At 43.9% G+C, this 21,238-nt stretch overlaps 2 protein-coding genes across 4 annotated transcripts; both read right to left on the minus strand.

Moving 5' to 3' along the window:
* Window positions 1-280: 280 nt before the first annotated feature.
* Window positions 281-6,374, minus strand: LOC117425460 (type-1 angiotensin II receptor-associated protein-like). 2 transcript variants are annotated; one of them, XM_059002300.1, is made up of 5 exons: window positions 6,212-6,359; window positions 5,477-5,511; window positions 4,424-4,535; window positions 3,814-4,009; window positions 281-1,797 (listed from the first exon to the last, which is right to left on the minus strand). In XM_059002300.1, the coding sequence occupies exons 1-5, from the start codon at window positions 6,236-6,238 to the stop codon at window positions 1,676-1,678; spliced, it is 492 nt and encodes a 163-aa protein (XP_058858283.1). In that variant the 5' UTR covers window positions 6,239-6,359; the 3' UTR covers window positions 281-1,675. The 2 variants fall into 2 exon arrangements, with proteins under 2 accessions (XP_058858283.1, XP_058858284.1); XM_059002301.1 differs by lacking the exon at window positions 281-1,797 and adding an exon at window positions 2,324-3,056 and having other exon boundaries at window positions 6,212-6,374.
* Window positions 6,375-9,606: 3,232 nt separating this feature from the next.
* On the minus strand, window positions 9,607-20,611 carry LOC117963774 (draxin-A-like). Of its 2 annotated transcripts, none has more exons than XM_059002392.1 (7): window positions 20,478-20,611; window positions 15,224-15,708; window positions 13,247-13,452; window positions 11,335-11,455; window positions 10,490-10,585; window positions 10,292-10,381; window positions 9,607-10,010 (listed from the first exon to the last, which is right to left on the minus strand). In XM_059002392.1, exons 2-7 carry the CDS (start codon window positions 15,690-15,692, stop codon window positions 9,898-9,900), a joined length of 1,095 nt encoding a protein of 364 aa, XP_058858375.1. In that variant the 5' UTR covers window positions 15,693-15,708; window positions 20,478-20,611; the 3' UTR covers window positions 9,607-9,897. The 2 variants fall into 2 exon arrangements, with proteins under 2 accessions (XP_058858375.1, XP_058858374.1); XM_059002391.1 differs by lacking the exon at window positions 20,478-20,611 and adding an exon at window positions 18,169-18,212.
* Window positions 20,612-21,238: the final 627 nt, after the last annotated feature.

The raw sequence follows: 21,238 nt of genomic DNA on the forward strand, positions 1-21,238 counted from the left end.
GCCCGGTCAGTCATTCATTAAGATCTCACGCTGCCGTTTACAAAGGAAGACGCTTCCAGTCGCCTCCTGTCACCCATACAGATGCAATTTATATGTTTCGCATTACAAGCCTTGCATTAATGCGTTTCAAGTTTATTAAAGGCGATTTACGCAAAACACCGCCACGTAAAATTACCAGTTAAATATTCACTGTTATTCTCTAGTCTACGAAAAGGCAGCGTATTAAACAAAATGAATAGGGTGCACACATTTTGTGAAAGGTCACTACCACATCATCCTGGAAAGAAAAATCGTATGTTTTATTTCACAGATTTCTTAAAACTGCACAGAAAAAAGCCTATGACCACAACCAATCTGTTCTCCCTGCACCACAGAGAGGTCCTGGCGATAAATCATTTTCTTCAGGTCGAAAAACAAAACACAAGGCACATGGTCTCTGGAGCTCTCCTTGGGTTAATATATATATGATATGATCTTCACAGGCAGGAAGGAGAAGAAAGGGTATTAATTACATCTCTCTCTCTCTCTCTCTCTCTCTCTCCGAGGGCAAATACAGAGAAACTGTACAGAAATACACCCCCTGGATAATACACACGAGCACAACGCCACGTTGTTTTAAAAGGCAGGGCAATGAGCCGAAACTGAAGTGCTGTAAAACACTCACCGTCAGCACATTTGCACGTACCAATCAAAACCCGCACTATCCTGTTACCGCACAGCAGCGCTATACTGGAGAAAGTGAAATTGTAAGAGGACACCCACTTTAGGCATGTCGTCTCCCTATCTGGGCGGTGGACATGAATGAGAAATCAATGGGACGGGTTGAAGTACTGTATGAGGATGTATCACCTTCCTGACTGTAAAAACAACAACTATGTACAAATTGAGTCTGATTATTACAATATCATTTTTCTTTTTATAGTAAAGACAAGCGAAACAGATTAACACATACAAAACAAAAGCGATACAGTAGATGAAACACGTGAAACGTTTGGGTTGCTGATCCAGGGACGTTAATAAGACTCCCACTGCATGGGTATTTGATCCATTCCTGGTTTTGCTAGGAGTTTCATAAGACACATCTGAGCTTGTTACCCATAAACATCAAGCTCATAGTAAAACCTGGAATGGGTGAAACTGCCGTGCAATGCTGTGGAGGCTTTTAGTGGCTGGAAGAGATATTCAAGTCTGGAAGACGTGATACAGAATTATTATTTTTTATATTTTTACTACTGCATATGGGCCATTTTAATCTTGTAGCAAACAGCCAGGACAGATGATGTACTAGCAAAGACAATGGTCAGGTTCACTAAACCTCTGCTCCAGTTCAAATAGAAAACATTTTCAAGAAATTACAGTAGGCAGCACACTATTTATGAGTTATTGTTACATGCCCCAGATGTTGATTTTTAACTTTTGGTGCATGTCACATTTAAAACTAAATAAATACACAAACAGCATACCGCCTGACAGTAACACTGAGCAAAATACGGTTAAGAGATACAACTCTGTCTGTGGAGTCTTTCTCACCGGATACATAAAAATAATGGTGTGAAAACTCTGCCCACAAGCTGAAGCTTAGTAAAATTGACCCAGAAATGTCACTTTCCGTTGAACGTTTAGCACCTCCGTTGGTCCTGGGAGGGCAGTATCACGGCCGCTCTCTCTCCCCTCCTCAGTATGCCTGGGGTCCAGCCTTGCTCTCTCCTGCCTGTGAATAGGGGGGGATGGCCGGTCCTGAGTTCTGCTGGTCGATCGACTGATAAGAGTCTCTGTTAGGAGTCACGTTGGGTAAACCTGCACAAACACAGCGTGGGTCAGAGAAAACGTTAACAAGACTAGAAATAATCACCTTCATCGTGAAGAAGCGCTGACACAGGGCTACAGCGGCTATTCTCATCCGTTCCTTTCCATTGCAGGGCTGCCAGCTTTAACCCTTTCAGTCCTGAATTATTTTTGTCGAGCTGAAGAATGCAAATTTTTATTTTTATTTTGGCATATGGGACTTTAAAGTCCTGTCAGTACTTTAAGAACTGTAAAGAGCGGTGAGATGAGGTGCCGGCACTGAAAGGGTTAAAGCTGTATAGCATTACTGAGTTTGATTGCAAAGTCACAGGTGACACAATATCCAGATGTACTGGCTTGTCTACACTGTGGTTTTGAACAATGTTACTTCCCTTTCTATTTCCCCCGAACACTTCCCATAAGTAAGCTGATCAACTTTTTTTTTTTGTAAAAGGCAAATAAATACTGTTTCCACTTATTAGATCATTTTTATCTAAAAATAAACAAGTAAACAAACCAGAAGACAGCCGTCAGAGGGTCTGCTAGGAAATTCAACACATTACATTTAAAAATGCTTTATTAAAAAAACAAACAAATGCGCACTGGGATCCTCGAGACTCAACAGTTTGTTTTTTCGGGGGTCCCAGATATTAAATATGTAACATTGAGTACAACAGCCTTAAAATACCTGCAACAGTCTTCAGAAGCAACAACAAGAACAACAACACCACAAAGACAGAGACAGGAACACAGAGAGACGAAGCAAAGCACACAGCCGTCACAAACTGACGGGACGCAGAGGTTGCAGCTCCTTCACTGCACTGTTACAAAGACAAAAAGGAAAAACAAAGAAAGCCATCGGATTAGCTAGCTGCGAAGCCCAGAGCTGCCGGCAAGCAGCAATGACTTTGATTGGTTGGCTGCAAATTGAAAAGCGTGGACAAGGATTGGTTTGCCGTATGGAAACAGGGTGTGAACTGGCAGTGGATTGGTTGACGGGGAAGGAAGCAGCATGTGATTGGTCGAGGAGGCACACAAGACATCAAGCAGCTCTCTTGTCCCGCTTCAGGAGGGTGAAGGATGAAGAGGTGAAGAGGTGGAGGTATGAAGGTCAGAGGTGAAGATCACAGACAGAGGATCAAGAGGACCGTTCAGTAGGGCAGGAGGGGTAAGGAGGGCGATGGGGTGGTGGTTTCAGCAGTGACGACTGTGGGGGACACTCTCAACACTGTCCATCGTGTATCGGCTGTCTACAGAAGAAGTCTCCAGGTCTTAGGGTCAAAAAGAAAACCCGAAAAGGAGAAAAAAAGAGAGTCAGGAAGTTGAGAAACATAATCTTAGCAAGACATGACACAAGAACATGCAAACGAGTGCAACTCAGAGAAGGACGTTTGTGTGAAAAGCCTCACGGACCAGACTAGAAAGTTTGAATACTGTAAAAGAAGGATTTAAAAAAAAAAGATATATTTCATGCAATGTTCATGCAATGAGCAAAACAATGCACTGAGGTTGAGTACTTGTTAAATAAAGAACCTGCATTTTTGCTTTGTTTAAAAAATTCTGGTTGCGTTGTCTGTCTGTCTGTCTGTCTGTCTATCTATCTATCTATCTATCTCTCCACAAATCCATCCAGACATCTTTTACAGTACTCCGAATGATCAATTTACTTTGAAAACTGTGCCTGATATTCCCCCCACTGGCAAACCACAGGCAAATTCCCTACTAAATGTATTGCATGGGCAATTTGCCCACAGTGGAAGATAAGGGCCAGTGTGTTTAGGCTGAGAGAGAGAGGGACCTTAATCCATCTCTTTCCAAAGCTGTTGATTTAACTTACAAAGAACAAGCCTACAGATGAAACCCCAGTGTTTCTGTGTGTGCATTGAAACCGTTCCACCTTGTGCTATATTGTACCATACGCTATAACTCTGAATCAATCACTAAATAAAACAGTTGTGTGGTGATGCATTGTACAGGACAGAGTCCTGCGCCTGCGTGCTGTGCTGCTGGTGTGTTCACACTACATACCAAAGCCGACGTACTCCCCGCCCCTCTCGCGGTACATCTGGTAGACGAAGAAGCAGGACACGGGTTTGAGAATGAGACTCAGAATCGCCATGCCGGCGCAGAACCGGAACAAGGACGACACAATCGCCCCGCTGGGGTAGTAAATCCCGAAGTGGATGATATCCGTCAGGATGGTTATCGACATTCCAATCAAAAACTGGGAAGAGAAATTGTTGGGGGGAAAAAAAGGACTGAAAAAGGGCAGCAATTGTAGAAGCGATCCAAGAGATTAGCCTTTTTTTTTTTACATTCTGAACTGAATCTCCATCAACAATTTCAGCTCAACACAGCAGACCACTTAACCCGCACCGGATTTGGATAAGCTCCTATAAAAAGACACTGAATCAATTGAACTAGCCGGCATCTCTTTGCCCAGTTACTTGGAGCTGAAAGAGTTCCGGGTACAACAGCATACTGTACAGTAATAAGACATTGCAAATGGATTGGAAAGTATCTCTGTGCTGCTGTAGGCTGTTCAGGGTGATTTCCACCATCCCCTGCTGCATTCACAACTGAAACTCCTTTCGTTTCCTGACATGTTTCGAATGAGGTTAGAGATCTGTAAACTCACCATGAGCACAGCGTCGATGGAATCCCTCTGAGCGATGGCCCAAACCGCAATGGCAAGAATGGTGAAGTTACCCCAAACGTAAGATAAAGGGAGCCACGGGTACATACAACCCCTGGGAAGCACAAGACACACACAAAATTGTATACAAGAAGTGTCCCACCCTAATACAGTTAAATAAATAATAATAATAATAATAAGCTTGATAGGCTCTTTAAACTCGACCCCATTACTCTAAATATAATAATCCTTTAGCACGGTCCTCAGTTATATGGAAATACCATTTTTGGTTGGAAAGGGCTTGTTACACAATGCTGGTATATTCCATTACTCATAGACATCCCTACAATAAATAAAACAGTACAGTAGTCTTTACAAATTTGTATAAAAATCAACAGTTTATTGGATTAAACGCAAATGCAATCAGAAAGGTAGACTGGAGTCTGATACAAATGTTGATGAAATTCAAGGCAGATATGGTGTTCACCTAGAGTGTAACAGGCATGACATGATCAGCGCAAAACACAGTTTTAAAAAGCATGGATGTTTTTCAAGCTTTGACGGAATAAGATTTGCCCAGCTGGATGCTAATCTCACAGCGTTTTTTCCTGCTCAGAGAGAAAGGGACACAAAGCTAGTGCTGAACTGAAGAAACCGCACTCATGTGAGGCTCACAATCACAAGACCTGCTGATGAGCTGGCCTTCTAAATAACACACACACTTTAAACCGCTTCAGGGTATTCAAACCAGTGACTCCACATGACAGAATAACCAGGGTACAATCCAAGGCTGTCATTGCATCTCCTGGGCTGGGAACCTGCACAGCAGACTCACAAGGGGATGGATCACACTGGGATTATTTTCAATGCTTTACAATTGAAAAAAAAAATTAAACACAAAAAGACAATGATAAACTCCTCTAGTACTTCTATCCCTAAACGGACCCCTCCACCCAACCCCCTTTTAATTTCTACTAATCATGGTGGAGTCCACCCTTGAAACAGCAAAAGGAAAACAGGAGAAGAAAGGTGTGTCTTTTTGCTCAGCTCACTCACCATGTTGTTAGAAGCCAGTGGACAAAGACGATAGCCTAGTGTCAGAAGAAAGGAAAGAGAAATTGGAGTGGAGATAAGGATTGTCATCATCATAATTATTATATTCAGATGGCGATTATGACACAGTTGTTTATTACAGTGTGTGCTGAACACTAGTACTTAAGTTTGCTGTACAGTACACAGAACTGTTTAAACGTCATGCAACCCCTCAGTTCGTTCATTAGCTCAGTCCAGGTGTGCCATACTGAACACACCTGAAACATGTCATTTAACACTGAACTTTCAGGGTGAATTTGACATATGAACCAATTACGTGAGAAAGGGCATGTATTTACGAACAGTACAATAACTGTGCTGTATAACAACTCAGGGCCGTGTATTGCGGTGGCACTTCCTTAATTCTGACATTTTAATCAAGTGTAGACGAATTTAAAACGACTTATTAACACATTCAGTGCTGGGACGGCTGTACACTAGTTATATACAGCTTATGGTCAAAAGTTTCGCATCTCTACAATTTTACTTCATGTTAGATTTCGAAATGTCACTTTTTTATTGTTGTCAGTTTTTCGTTAAGTATCTGGAAAAATACAAAGCGGTGTAATGCCATATGTTAACGTAACATTATTCAGCAGCGTTCATTTGACTTTAATATGAAGCCAAAAATGTGTTCATTCTATAGGGTGATGCAAAACTTTTAGCCATAGCTGTCTATGCAAAATAATATGTATTTACCTTCAAGTTTATTGCTGGTATTTCCATGTCCTTTGGGTACACCCTGTTGTTGCAACTTATTTCTCTCTCTCTTCCTCAGTCTCTACAGTCCAACGCAAACTCACACCATGTGACTCCTGCCTGTCCCTTCATGTGATTAGAACACAGGGTGCGTTCACGCAGATCATTCTGCGCAGACTGTGCAGAATCTGACCAAATTCAGCCAATGATCTTCTAAGAATGATCTGCGTGAACGCGCCCATTGGCTAAACTGTTCAGAATCTGCGCAGAATGGTCTCCGTGAACGCGCGCACAGTCGCTTTGCAGCACCACGCACCGCCCAAAAGGTTGCTAGGAGACCATCAGCTTGAGGGCTAAGACTTAAATGGCACTTAAATATTTTTTGGTTTGTTTTTCTTAATTATTTACCGTTTTATGGTGAAAAAAGTGGCAAAGCATAACGCGTCACATACTTAAAGTAAATATAAGGAAGGGAATATAACTTCATAACCACTTAGTTTAAAGTTGCATTTCAGTTTAATTTTGAATATCCCACCAAACCTGTGTTTCCGTGCAAAGGTGTAAACCCTGCCTAAAAAACACAGTAAAGTGTAGTAAAGCGTGTGGTAAAACCATGGTGAAGTGTGGTAACCGGAAAGTCTAAAAATGCAGCTGTTACTGTGTCAATTTACCATCGCAAACCTTTACAGAGTCTGAATAAAAACACGACCTTTGATTAAGAGTCGGTGTTTGTGTGCTCTTTCACCACTGGATATAAAACGATCACATGAAATACTTGCTTTTTAACAGTCAACAAAGATGTATTTTTTTTCCATAGCTGTGTGATTCATCGTTCTCTCTCTGCTCTGTGTGGTTGAATACAAATGTAACCCTTTTGAATGCCCAGGCAGAGACCGTTTATAATTTTCTTTTTTTTCTTTATCAGCGTGTCATTCTTTGACGTGATAATGACTGCACACGCCTCTTTCTCTATTTTTAGACTTATCTTAATTTGAACGTGTCATAAAATCATCACGCAAACAAAACGTTTCCCGCTGGGCTCTGTAACTGGGCTATTAACAATGAAAACCACAGTGGAGCGGCTTTCTTCAAATTATTGATTTTGTTTGGTTCCAGTGCTGGGTTCGTGGAAGTAATGTGCTAAAATGGTATCATACTGATACTTTAATGTCTATAATAGCACCATTACAGCATGCATCATGCGTTATTGTCTGATGCCTTTGAAACCATTATTTGTGAAAGCTGAAATAATTTTCAAATGCAGCACAGAGGTTGTTAAAGTGATCACAACAGCAAGCTGCCGATTTTTCTTTGGCGCTCACTTTTAATGGGGTCTTGGCAGAGCACACAGTGCCACACGGTGGCAGAATGTTGTAACTGCAGCTTCTTTGATGGCATTTAAATCTGAGGAAGTAGGGTCTGCATTTATAAGTTGTTAGTGTCAAGCTTCGTGTGCACAACTAGCCACTGAAGTTGGCTGCAGAGAGCTTTATAATGCCAATCTTTTTTGTTTTCTTTCACCACCATTCAGTTCCAGTTCCTGTCCATCTGTTTGTTTGTTCTATGGACCAGATGCCCTGTTCGTTGCTCCTGTGGCTCCCAAGCGTGACTCTCTCCTCACGTTGTTTCTGAAGAGCTTGTTTGTCTTCTGGTCACTCTGGTGATGCCTGGTACAGTGCTGTATATAGCCTATATATATATATATATATATATATATATATATATATATATATATATATACACACACACAGTATACAGTATTTATAAGGTACAGCTGTGTGTCTGTGGTGAATTCTAATGTGTCATCTGTGGAGTGGAGTTTAGGAGCTGGTTACAATTATGTAGAGAAATGATCCTACCTGCGTTCAAATCCAGTTTCATGTTTAAAATCACAGATCTCTTTATTTTACCAGGATACCAACACCTGAGCTCTTCTGAAAGCAGCAGAAATGTGTGTTTCAGGTTCCCTAAAGTATGATTCAATTCACACCTTTGTGTTTCAGGTTCCCTAAAGTATGATTCAATTCACACCTGTGAGTTTCAGGTTCCCTAAAGTATGATTCAATTCACGCCTGTGTTTTTTATGTATAAATTGCTGAGGAATGCTGTGTTTATAATGTATAGCACCGGCTGTGCACTGCTGATGCTGAGAACAGCTTTAGCAATTTACACCTTGGGATTGTGACAGCCTGGTTTTCCTCTCATCTTCCAGCAAATGCTAAAACTAATGCCAATTCTAAAACTGACTTAACGATGAGATGAGACTTCCCACAAGCCCCTAAATGAAACGTCTGCGACGCTTGCTTGTTTGGGGTTTTCTAACTCTGCTGTTGGGTGTTTCTTGTTGATAAAATGGTGGAAAAATTAGAGAATTAGGAGAAAAAAGGTTCTTTCTTTCTTTCTTTCTTTATTGAAAGCTGGATGTTCACCAGCCTAGACTCAGACAAGTAAACCATGATAGCCCTACTGACCATAGCTGCTTTGTTTGCTCCGGAAGGGCTATTGCTGTATAAATGAGGCAGCTAAACAGTCTGGGGAGAGCGAGTGGCTGAGGGACTCGGGCTGTGCGTCTCCACTCTGCTCTCTCCTTCTCTCTTGTCTTTCACACTCTGCTGTTAATAAATCTCTTTGTCCTGTTACACAATCGGGGCAGATGGTGGGCCAGTTCCATACACTGCTTCCCTGTGTCGGGGTCACCCTCTGCCGACCCCCTGACCCCAGCTCAATGACAGCGAGCTGTGAAAGGCGGTCATGTGGAAATAAGATGCACGAGCGTGCCCCTCCCCCTCCCCCTCTCCCTCTCCCTCTCCCTCTCCCTTCCCCTCTCCTCCCTTCCTCGCAAGTTTGCTTCAGCTGCCCCTGGCACCACTTCAGCAGGCTGGTTTAACTAGGTCAATAGACAAGCTTATTTCTAACAAACAAACTACAGATTAAAATAACATAATCACATGACAGCAACATAACCCGAGGCGTACCCCCATCCCCCGGTGTTCAACAGCAAGAAAAGGAAATGCATTCACATTGGTTTCAGTCTCACAGGCACTAGATAGTAGTCCTCTCTTTATTAACAGTCATTGGAGATATGCATGCAGTACGTCACAACATCACAGCATCCACCAGACCCCTCTCCGGATCTTACTTATTACAAACCCTCAACTTCATTAGTATTCAATGATTTCCATTACATGAGAGTAGATGTTAAAACTTCATGCTGATTTGAACTCGGCCATGGCAATCCTTCTGTATATGTACACAAGCTCACCAGCCTGTCGTTTACGGCACATAAACCCCCCCAAATAAATAAATAAATAAATAAATAAAATCTCAGTTTTCATCTCTTCTATATTTCAGAATTGTTAAAAAAAAAAAAAAAAATTATAAAAAACACCTGGAAATGAAATTCGTTTTCTTTATACAAAAAAAGGGCAGTGATTTCACAGCAGTTTTGGCATCTTGAACTGAACACAAAACACATTTAATAAAAGACAAAATCCTTGTACAATGTAACAATCTTCGATATACTGTATTATATATTACAAAAAGAAAGATCCCTAGAAATCCACGATAAAGCAGAACTGAAACGTTGAATATAGAAACAGCTGACGTCGCGTTGGCCTTGCGTGGAGACAGCTGTTCTAGCACGCCTGGATATGTGTGGCGTGGAGCATCACTGCTCCCTCCTGCTCTCAGACCGTCATGAAGGAGCCCTGGTCGTTGTCGGCAGACTCGGGATCGATGCACCGGCCACGTCGCCGTGTCACCCTCCTGTTCCGGTGGAATTTGGCGTAACACCGGAGTCCTGGTCAGAGAAACAAAGAACAAGCTTCAATCCCAGCCTGAGCTTGCAATGAATCAGCATCTCATCCCATTGGATTGAACAGAGAGGCGAGGACTGGACGCGAAGCGCTAACCTCGCGGTTCAAAGACGAACGCCTTACCGTTCAACTAAAGAGCAAGCTCTGTAGTCGAGAGGGAAGCAAGGGTCACGCGCGGGTGTCAGTAACCCATCAGCCGCTCGGAGGAGGTTCGTTACAAGCCTCTGTGCACGTCTACAAAGCCAGGTCTGTGCTCAGGACTCACCTTCCTCACACATGCAGTCATCGTAGCACTTGTTGTTGAGTCCGCGGTTGTGCGGTTTGCACACGTGCTGGCGGAGGTCACAGCAGGACCCTGGGGAAGCGAGAGGGAGCGCAAATCAACCAATCACAGTGAAGTATTTTGCCAAAAGCAGGGCTAGACAACAACAAACAGAGGGGCGGAGCCTGGGCTGGCACTCACCGGGCAGGCAGTCGAGGTGGTGGTCACATGGTTCGGCTTCGGCCTCACCCTCCAGAGTCTCGTTCCCGCTGCTGAGGTTCTTACTGCGCCGCTTGTCTGCAGGAAACACTGCGGTCAAGGACGCTGCCAGACTGCATTGGTAATACTGCAGGGCACTCAACACACCTGAGGGTTGGGTCATTTCCTGTTCCTTTTTAAAATCAATTCCGAACCTCCAATTACAATTCCCAGTCCCTTTTTTTTTTAAAATCAATTCCAACTCATCATTGATCGAAATTTGCAATTAGCAGCTTTCTGGTAAAATGAGCTTCTCACAGTGGCAACAGTTTATTGTTAGTGGAGTAAACTGTCTTCAATTTAAAAGCAGCTGACCAATCACGGTGATTATTACGTCTCTAAAACAGCAATTCCAATTGAAATTCCTTCCAAGGGATTTAATTGGGAATTGATTTTCAAAAGTTAGTGGAAATGGAGTCTCCCCGATCCTGCCCACAGTGCTCAGAATGCATGGTACTGCACTGGGAAATGATTGCATAGAGAGCATTTTAGTATGGTGCAGTTCAATGCGTTGATATTGCTGCATGTAAGCAACGTGGAATTACTTCATTCAAAATCAGGGGTGGAAACAGGAATCCCATTGGAAAGCGGTCTGAGACGTTCCTGGTTTTACTGAGAGTTAGTGGTTTGCCTAAATTCCCAGTGAACCTGGAATGGCTCAAAGTGCTATGCAATGGGAGTCTTACCTGCATCCCTACTGGAGTACCTGCATGGTAACACTTTATGATAAGTGACAAGGCAGAAGTGTGAACACTGTTTTGAAATATTTAGTCAGAATTGCGTCTCGCCTTTCTTCCTGGAGGAGGGCCATGCTGGTTTGAGGTCCTCGTAGTCCGTCCAATCAAAGAGGGCCATGTCCAGCGTTGGCATGACATCACCGTCTGACCTCACACGCCCCTGCGAGGGTTTCTGAAAACAGAGACACAGCTGTACACAAATCACTTCAGAAAACAGTGAAACGCTGGTACTAGGCTGTACTGGTGAGTGACTGAAATTCATTCTAAAAGTTTCCCAGGGTATTCTGACAGTGTTACCCTCCATTTCCCAGGACTTTACTATCCATGTCCCATAGTTTACCTTTGTTTGCCATGCTTATTAATAGGTTTTACCATACCTCGCTATTATTTACAATGTTTACCTATGCTTTACTACACTTTACTAGGCTTCTACTATGGGAACATTTGATTGGGGCTCTTTATTTAGAACCCCGTACTGCACCTTGACAGCTTCTGCATCTTTTTTTTAGCTGTGTGCACCCAGATAACCCTAACAAGTAAAACAGGACTCTGTCCCTTTGCAGTATGATTTCTGGGTGGATCGACCAGTAACCCTAACCCTTACACCACAGAAACTAGACCATGCAGTCTGGTAACAACCAGTTATCTCCAGCGATTCTGAAAAGCTGTTCTATTCAAGACACAATAATGGATTTCACCGTCCCAAGGGGGAGCTCCCTCAGGGAGAAAGGGAACACAGGGCATTGTAACGAGGGGTCACGGGTGCTGACCCGAGTCACTCACCGTGGTACCAACACATGTCAACACCAATCTGCTCATAAAAGCAAAAAATAAATGATCAAGCATTATACCAAAGGCAGATAATTGGGCACCGCTGTGCCGTGCGCGTATTGTGTGAAGTGTGAAAATGCTAATGGCCCTTGCCACACATTGGTTCAGCTTATTAAAAGCAAGCTTGCAGACATCCACGCTGCTGCGCGCCTGTTCCCTCCACAGCCACGGCTGCAGAGCGGCCTTTTATTGAGACATAATTAGCCCACGGAAACAATGATTAGAACGCGTCTGCCAGATAATGCTGAAGGAAGCTGGAGATGATTAATGATTCAAGAGCAGGGAGGAAAAAGAAAGAGCAACAAGAAGAGAAGCCGAGACAGTCCCACGCTGCACACAACGTGACGACAGCAGAGAGAACCGTAGTGTGTGTGTGGCACTGTAGCACCTGGGCTAAAGGGACAGACACATTCTCTACAGCCTGACATGATCAAATCAGGTTGGTTACGACAGGTCTGGGCTGTCTGTGATCTAGGAGAAGTAAAATAGTTTTCTTTTTTGTGGCAATTTCTTTTAATTGGATCAGCTGAAATACTCGTATGTACCTATTCAGCAGACCCTATTAAACAGTATTACCTATATATATATATATATATATATATATATATATATATATATATATATGCTAGCAGTGTAATTCTGCTCCGGTCAGCAGGTGCAGTACAGTTTTGATCAGCTCTCTTAGCAGCAGTACAGAATACAATGCTGAGCCATTGCACAGCAGCGGTGAGCAGCACTGACAGACACCGAGGTGCAGGGGAATCTCATTATGAAATGCAAGGTGTGAAAACAGACAGATGTAGCGGCAACCCTAGGGGAGCAATACCCCCGGAATAAACCGAAAAGCAATTTCATTAAATTCTCCAGCTTGGCTCACTTAGCGCTACACCTGCCAGGAATTAATTACGTCAGTTAACTTCTGACACAATCAGCTTTAATTAAGAGATCACGTAGCAGAGGAACAGATTTCATAACCCACAATACGACTAAAAAGAAAATATATATATATATATATATATATATATATATATATATATATATATATATATATATATAGGCGTGATATGGAAGCAACGAGTGGAGATAGACAGAAGTCCGGCAGGCAGGCAGGCAGTCAGACGGACGGACATACCTTTGGTCGTGTAGCGGCGGGGGGTGGTGCAGGGGGTTCCTGGCTCGTTGCCATGGTCACCAGGGTGGTGGTGGTGGTGGTGTAGCTGGTGCTGAAGGAGGGGGGTGCAGGGGGTGAGGAGGGGGAGGCACTCTCCGAGGGGGGGGGCTCATCAAACACCTCCACCTGCTTGAACAGCAAACCCGGCTCTGGATCCACAAGGCGCCCTGGTGCAGGATTAGAGTGTGATCATTAGAGCTGGAGCAACACAACACAATCCATACAGCGCCATTCACACCATGGCATCCCAGAACCCTGTACAAACTTAAACAACCAAGCAAGAGAGCCCACATGTACAACACAACCAAATATATACAAGCGCAGTCAAAAGAGTAGGTTTTCAATTTAGACTTAAAAAGAATCCAGTGTTTGAACCTGCCTAATGTCAGCCGGAACAGAGTTCCACAAACGAGGAGCACGACAGCAAAAAGCTGAGGCTCCAGCTGATTTAGAGGATTGTTTGGAAGAGTTCTTCATTTTCTGATGTCACAGAACGAATAGGAATAGAGTTGGTCGTTCTTGGAGATATGATGGCTCGAATCCATGAAGGACAGAGCTGCATATTTACTGAGCTTTTTAATAAACGGCATTCAATCAGCATTCAGAATTCCTTTGCTTCTCATTTCACATCTTTAGATACTTGAGATTGATGAGTCACTGGCTGTGTGGGATGAACGCGGTGAAGTGCTGACATGTTCTGAATGGATAACCATGATGATATATTGTATTAGAAGCCCAAGGACATCTGGAAATCTCATCTGAATGATGTGTGGAGCCAGGGAACGGAAAGGAAAATCTCCTCTCTGCGCTACATAATGTTAGAAATTGAATAAGCTGCTCAAATTTCATTTCCACTCCCCAAACAAACAGAAAACTGGCAACTCACCCAGTGAAACCGTCCTTTATCATATGGGTACCTGGTGAAACCGTCCTTTATCATATGGGTACCTGGTGAAACCGTCCTTTTTCATATGGGTACCTGGTGAAACCGTCCTTTATCATATTGGTACCGTCCTTTAAGGGAATTGATCATATTCCAAATGAGCAAATGTTGTGCAATTTATTTTATTTTTATTTCTTTTTTATTTTTATTTTTTTTTATAAAAAGGATCCTGGAAAAGATAAGGGACAGACTGTGTTTTTGTGAATAAAATACAGCTTGATATTCATGGAATATTATGGGACAGTTTCATGACTAGCCAATCTCCTGTCATCTCCTTTCAATAACTCTGTGAACAGAATGTTCCTGACCCCTCAGGTCCTGTGTTTACAGAGCGCTCCTGAACCCTCAGGTCCTGTGTTTATAGAACGTTCCTGACCCCTCAGGTCCTGTGTTTATAGAACGCTCCTGACCCCTCAGGCCCTGTGTTTACAGAGCGCTCCTGAACCCTCAGGTCCTGTGTTTATAGAACGTTCCTGACCCCTCAGGTCCTGTGTTTATAGAACGCTCCTGACCCCTCAGGCCCTGTGTTTACAGAACGCTCCTGACCCCTCAGGCCCTGTGTTTACAGAACGCTCCTGACCCCTCAGGTCCTGTGTTTACAGAACGCTCCTGACCCCTCAGGTCCTGTGTTTATAGAACGCTCCTGACCCCTCAGGTCCTGTGTGTATAGAACGCTCCTGACCCCTCAGGTCCTGTGTTTACAGAACGCTCCTGACCCCTCAGGTCCTGTGTTTACAGAACGCTCCTGACCCCTCAGGTCCTGTGTTTACAGAACGCTCCTGACCCCTCAGGTCCTGTGTGTATAGAACGCTCCTGACCCCTCAGGTCCTGTGTTTATAGAACGCTCCTGACCCCTCAGGTCCTGTGTTTGTAGAACGCTCCTGACCCCTCAGGTCCTGCGTTTACAGAGCACTCCTGACTCCTCAGGCCCTGTGTTTATAGAATGCTCCTGACCCCTTAGGCCCTGTGTTTATAGAACGCTCCTGACCCCTCACCTTTGTCGTGCCTGGCCTTGTCCTTGCCCCTGTGCTTCTTGTGCTGCTTCCTGCCCTTCAGCGTGGACTCTGCACTGGGCGGGTGGTTGTCTGGCTCGTGGAAGGGGAGCCCGAACCCCTGGAACTCCCCTCCGTGGTGCTCGTCCTGTAGGGCCGAGGGCCGACTCTCCCTCTCCCCCTGCTCCAGCCTCACTGGGGTCAGCCCCTCCAGGCCCGGTCCGTCATCCTCGGGACGGCCCAGCTGCTGCACCTCTCTGGCCTTGTCCTTGCGGCCTCCCTGTCTGCGGTGGTGCCCTGGCTGCTGTGCCCACAGCTCAGGGCTCTGGAGGTAGTTGGCAGTGCCCGTCAACTGCTGGGAGGAGCCCCTCTTGTTGTTTCTAGAGCCGGGCTCGGCGCTGTCCGTCAGGGCGAAGTCACCCACCAGCAGCAAGGTGAGGAGCAGGGCTGGGCACCAGGGACGAGCAGCCATCCTCTCCGAAGGGGTGCTACGGGGGGAAGGCATTGAAACGCATTTAGACACAGCGATTGTTTAAGAAATATGGACTTTAAGAGTTCAATAGCAAAAAATCATTTTGGGAAAATTAGGTGTGTAAGACTACCTGCATATGTACAGCATTTCATTGCAAAAGGAAAACACAGTGAAGGAATAAGAAATGTAAAATAAAAAAATCGGGCTACACTGCACACCTACTACAATGTAAACACTAAACATGGCAGATTATTCGAACCATGGACCTCCTGATTGCAGTGCAGTCTAGCTTGTGACAGGACCCTGCACTGAACCAATCCTCCCCTGGCAATCACATTCCAATTCCACACGGGCTCCGCTTTAACAAGGCGTCTCGGATCACAGGGAAAGGAGGGAGTGGTCAGCTCCCACTAATACAACTGCACCGTCATCAGGATTTAAAAGCACACACTTTCCTCCCTTAGCCTTAGCAGCCAGGCTAACACAGAGGCAACACCACAGCCTGGCTCCTTCGAGAGACGCAGAACACCCCCCAGACCTTTTTAAATCACAACAGCGTGATCCCAGCCAAAGGGACGAGGGACTTTGCACGCCAAGCGCTTTTAAAAGCATTAACGTTTAGACACAATGGCAATAAAATGTGCTAAAAACCCATTGCCCCACTTAGCCACCCGATGGAGACAAACGAAGCACAAAAAGCAAGCCAGCTGCCTCTCGCACCCTCGAGCTCAAAAGAGGTACCTCAGGGGTAAACCGGATGGTATTCGGCCCAAAGGCGTCTACTGTGCAACAGATCTTCCACAATTCATTTATTTTGGGATGGAGAGGGTAGTATTAAAGTGTGTCGCTGTATCTAGCCAACGCCAATACGCCTTCATAAACCCTGTCTATCCTGGAGAGAACAGCTTGTTTTCTGTAGCCTGGGTTGTTGGCAGCTATAGGAAATCAATAGACACCCAGAGAATGAACTGCATATTCGAATCGAAATGCTGTGCTCAATACAATAGCCAGCTTTAGATTCGGTTTGGGACAGTGAAATTCTATACAGAGCACAATGCATGCTATACTGTCCTGTCTTACTGCACTTGCTGTGTGTGTGTGTGTGTGTGTCTGTGCGCTGTGCTGTGCTGTCTAGGGATAGCCTGGAATGTAGTGAGGTTTGGACGAATCCCTGACGGTTCACTGGTTGAGTTCTCATACCTGACTCTTCATCTTGTAGGTGTTTGTTTAGTGTTTCTGTCTATAAATGCCCCACCCCCCTCCCCACAGTCACCGCCTCTCGTTAGCTGTTGGATTCACAGCTAACCTCCAGCCAGGTCAGGACCTGGCTGTGCCCATTAAACCAGGGATCGGGTCACAGCTGTAAATTACCGGTCCGGTCACTTCAAGGTAGGTGCTTGTAACATTAAAGACAACAAGAGGGGAAAAAACTACCCACCAAAAACAAGTTCATGCACAACCTGGCTGATTTAATTTTTTATAGACCAACAAAACAGGCAGAGGGGCGCTTTGCAAAGGCATTAATCAGTTATGATTCACAATTGTTTTTAATAGGCTGAGTGCGGGTTACAGGAGTACAAGGCTATATTTCAACCGAGAACACCTGATTACATTATAAACCTGGTGATGAAAAAGGATGAGATTTATATGGAACAGACCACTCTGAGATTGAAGCAGTGCATCGCTATATATCACACTGTCTGTTACTGTACATGGTGCTGATAGAGCAGAGGTCATCAACCTCTGTGCTCAGGTAACCCTGACAGTCTCAGCTTTTGTTCAAGCCATTAAAAGGTTTGAAATATGCGTTGTTTTGCAGTGCACTTGGGACAGAAATGTGAAACTGTTATATAATGCTTTTAACTGTAAACACAGTGTGGCTTGAAATAAAGTCTACCTCAGCTACAGCTGCAAGAAAGCGTGTTCATTTTTATAATGTATTTATGCACCACTGTATAAAAAAATGGCATGCAAAGGAAACCAATACAGAAATGATGAGTGAAATTAATATCCCCCGTTCTACTCTATAGAAGAGCGCTTGCTTGAAATACTGAAAGAATATTTCAACGCTGCTCCGCCTGCCCTGCACACACAGAGAACACTGCACACGCAAACACAGAGGGTAACCAGCAATACACACGGCATAGACACCTCGGGCTACATTCAAACACAAAGCAATCAACTCAAACACTGCAGAAAACGCAGCGCCTCGTTTAAGACTACATTGAAAGGGGGTGTTGTAAATAGTGGTTGTTTTTTTTTTCCACAGGAGAGATTATCTTGTGTGATTCGCTTTGACAGTAGGGGCTGAATCATGCGGAGCAGTGAAAGGTTCTGTTTCTCCTGCACGCTGCGGTAAGGGGGGAGAGATGCTCTGTGAATAGAAGGATGAAGGCCTGGGCTACTTTGCAAGAGCAGAAGCAATGCAATCGCAGTGGGGATGGTATTGTGTATGTTAATGACTGTGCTAGTCCACCTGCTGAGCCCCTGTCTTCCAACGACCATCTGTTCCCACAATCCCTAGCAGCAACCAGTGAGCTCGCTCCAAGCACGACGCAGTTCGCTTGTTTCAGAAGAAACTGAAACACAAAAAAGACAAGATGCAGCATTCGTCTTCCACACTGAAACTCACTGGATGCTTCGGATCCAGGCGGGTTTTTTTTGTGTGTGCGTCTTAGGAAAGGCACGAGGCGGTGTTAGGAGTAAAGACATGAGCTGAGAAAAGATGCTATTTTAACTGGATCGCTTCCAAGCTGCCGTTACTTCTGGCTGATTTGACCGATGCCAGGTACAATGTAAAGGCTTTGCAGTTTAAAGCAGACAGAGTCTTGACTGTGATCCACTGCTTCTCTCTGCCAGGGTGTGATCGCATTTCCATGTCTAACTATAGGACAATATAAGGTCCTCTCTTGAACTGGCACCCTGTTTTTATAGGGTGTGTTACAATTAGATGCAACACTGGAAATGCAGGCCATGGTAAATAAGCAGGGTGCTTTACTATGATTGCCCATGCATTCTCTGTGCTGTACTACACTTTACAATGCTTTTGCTTAAGCAATAGCACCCGGATTAGAGGGCAGTGCCGTGTGACAGTTGACTGCGTTGGGAAGGTATGCAATTCCATACAGATAGGCTTTATTACAGACTGGGAAGAGTGGGTCACTGATTTCTACTGGTGACTGGTAATGTCATTTGTTAATATATTGCATGCCACTTATAATCATCCCCATTCATGCAGACCTGGAAAATTTAATCATTCTGTCAACGGAGTACACAAGAGAACCACGGAAGGGCATTCTGTATTCTAGAATGAATATTCAGTGTTCTAGAATGAGTATTCTATTGGACAAGCCAACTGACCAGTAATATTTAAGAACTGCAATATTTCTTTTTGACGATAGAGAAGGATTTCTGACCTTTCTGTGGCTGGACTTCATGAAGCTTGAGTCTCCCTCCTGACCCATCCTCACAATGCAACACAGAGTACATTGTATAATAAAAGGAGCTTGGCTTTCTAATGATATTATTACTCCTATTCACTTTCCTGCTTTGAGGCATCATTATGCAGAACATACAGCAAAGTGTTCGGGTAAGAATCAATATTTTAAAAAAAACCAAAAAAACAATTAGATTCATTATAGAAAAAAAAGTAATTCTACCAGATGCCCGTTTATGATTTTGATTTATATCAATGTCTTAATCGAATCTGATTAAAAAAATAAATAAATCATACAATCACAAAAGCGTGCAGCTGAAGGGCAGCAGAATAAAATGCAATGATTTACATTTGTGTAAATAACTGTTCTAAGAAACTGCGTGTGACAGTATACCACACCCTGACCAAATGTTGTGTGGGTTCAACATTCACCACAATCTACAGCAATTTTGCAACAAATTAGTTTTGAATTTGCATATAAAAATGTCGTTTAAGAAAGTATAGCATTTGCTACCTAGAACACAGCTTGCCACGGTGCTTAAGCACTATATTCAGCCCACGCCGGTAGGGAAGGAAGCTTGCACACTCAAGGTTAATGAGAAATAGCGGCTATAATGAATCTGTCCCACTGACGCTCGCTTTCATCAATGGCACGCCGACGGGGTGATGTCCAAACCTCAGCTCGCGCTGCAACGCTGCACGACAATAAATCTGCGCTTGCTAGCTTGATAGTGCAAAACGAATCGCTGGACTTCTTTGTAAACGTAGTATTAGAGGAACCAGGCGCTGTCAGAATCGCACGGGAAAGCGTGCAGCGGTTGACTATACGAAGTTTGAGGACCACTAGACAGCCGTGACTGGTAAACGTGTATACCGCTGCTGCACCCGACTGACACTTGCAACAAGACTCATTTCGGGTTGTTTCTGTGACATTTTCATTACAAACCGAAGGGCTAATTACAAAACGGGGTAATGCTAGACAGTCCGGTTCTCTTTCTGGTCCGGAGAAACCAGCGCCGCTCCCTTGTCTGTATTATGTTAGGAATTAAATGGTCTGGATACAATAATTTAATAAAGTACAGTAATATTGCAGAAACTGGCTTTGAGCACAGCAGAGAGTTGAAATTCTGCACAGGCAAGAAAATATACTGATATAAAATGAATGAACTGGAAAGAGAGCATAAATCTACACACACACACACACACACACACACAAAACTAAAGTTAATAGCAAATACATATAAACACACGCGATACGTAAATAAGTCAGACTAATAATAATAATAATAATAATAATAATAATAAAAATAAATAAGCAATTAAATAAAACACTTGCATTTGATTCTTACCTGTTTTTTTTAATTTGTAAATGTTCGGGTGAAATGTCTGATCAGACTGGGACAGACAGATTCAGAGTGATGCTGAAGATGCCAGATCCGAGTTCGCAGACAGCATGTGCGCGTCTGTCGGTCTGTGTGTGGGAGTGGGAGTGGGAGGGGACTGCTTTTATTACAGAGCCGGACTCTCTGTGCGCGCAGCCGCACTGCGCATCCACGACGGGCACACAGAGCGTCGGCTCTATAGAGTTGAAGAGGAGGGGCTCTGGGAGTGACTGGGGTGAGGCGGGGGTTTAGGGTTAGTGAACAAAGAGAGACACAAAACACCGGGGTGGGGTACAGCAATAGGGAAAGAATTGAAGAGACACGCCCAAAAGTGTTTGACGAGCACCTAATATAAAACTGAAGAATTCAAAGAACAAATTAACTTTGAAATACAAACCAAAACAGTGTAAAGTGAAAAAGACCCGTACCAACAAACTAGACAATTGCTGTATAGGATTCAATGGAAGTGACAGAAATGTAACATATAAGGACCTGGTTTTTATGTATTTATTGCTGACTAATATAATGTAATCCCACACACACAGACTAGGAAGACCACACACAACGATAAAACAACAACTCAAATATTTCCCCGACACCCGGTACAAACATGACCAATTTCTGTATAAGCTCTTAAAGCGACAGTGTCCCGCTGCAACGTTAAACTTGTTATGCATTTAAATCTACATTACACATGTTTAATATAGGACTAAATCAGAAAGCGGGCC

The sequence above is a fragment of the Acipenser ruthenus genome, chromosome 27, assembly GCF_902713425.1.
Source record: "Acipenser ruthenus chromosome 27, fAciRut3.2 maternal haplotype, whole genome shotgun sequence".
In the NCBI taxonomy this organism is placed as follows: domain Eukaryota; kingdom Metazoa; phylum Chordata; class Actinopteri; order Acipenseriformes; family Acipenseridae; genus Acipenser; species Acipenser ruthenus.

What these genes read in the sequence shown, in the direction of transcription:
- LOC117425460 (XM_059002300.1), bottom strand. Translation starts at nt 6,238, where the DNA reads ATGGAAATACCAGCAATAAACTTGAAG. An exon ending in CACTGGCTTCTAACAACATG is followed by an intron (nt 4,536 to 5,476) that starts GTGAGTGAGCTG and finishes TGTGCTTCCCAG; the next exon opens with GGGTTGTATGTACCCGTGGC. An exon ending in CGGGGAGTACGTCGGCTTTG is followed by an intron (nt 1,798 to 3,813) that starts GTATGTAGTGTG and finishes GTGTTTGTGCAG; the next exon opens with GTTTACCCAACGTGACTCCT.
- LOC117963774 (XM_059002391.1), bottom strand. Translation starts at nt 18,197, where the DNA reads ATGGTCGTTGGAAGACAGGGGCTCAGCAG. An exon ending in GGAAGACAGGGGCTCAGCAG is followed by an intron (nt 15,709 to 18,168) that starts GTGGACTAGCAC and finishes TTCCCCCCGTAG; the next exon opens with CACCCCTTCGGAGAGGATGG. An exon ending in TGACTGCATGTGTGAGGAAG is followed by an intron (nt 10,011 to 10,291) that starts GTGAGTCCTGAG and finishes TTCTCTGACCAG; the next exon opens with GACTCCGGTGTTACGCCAAA.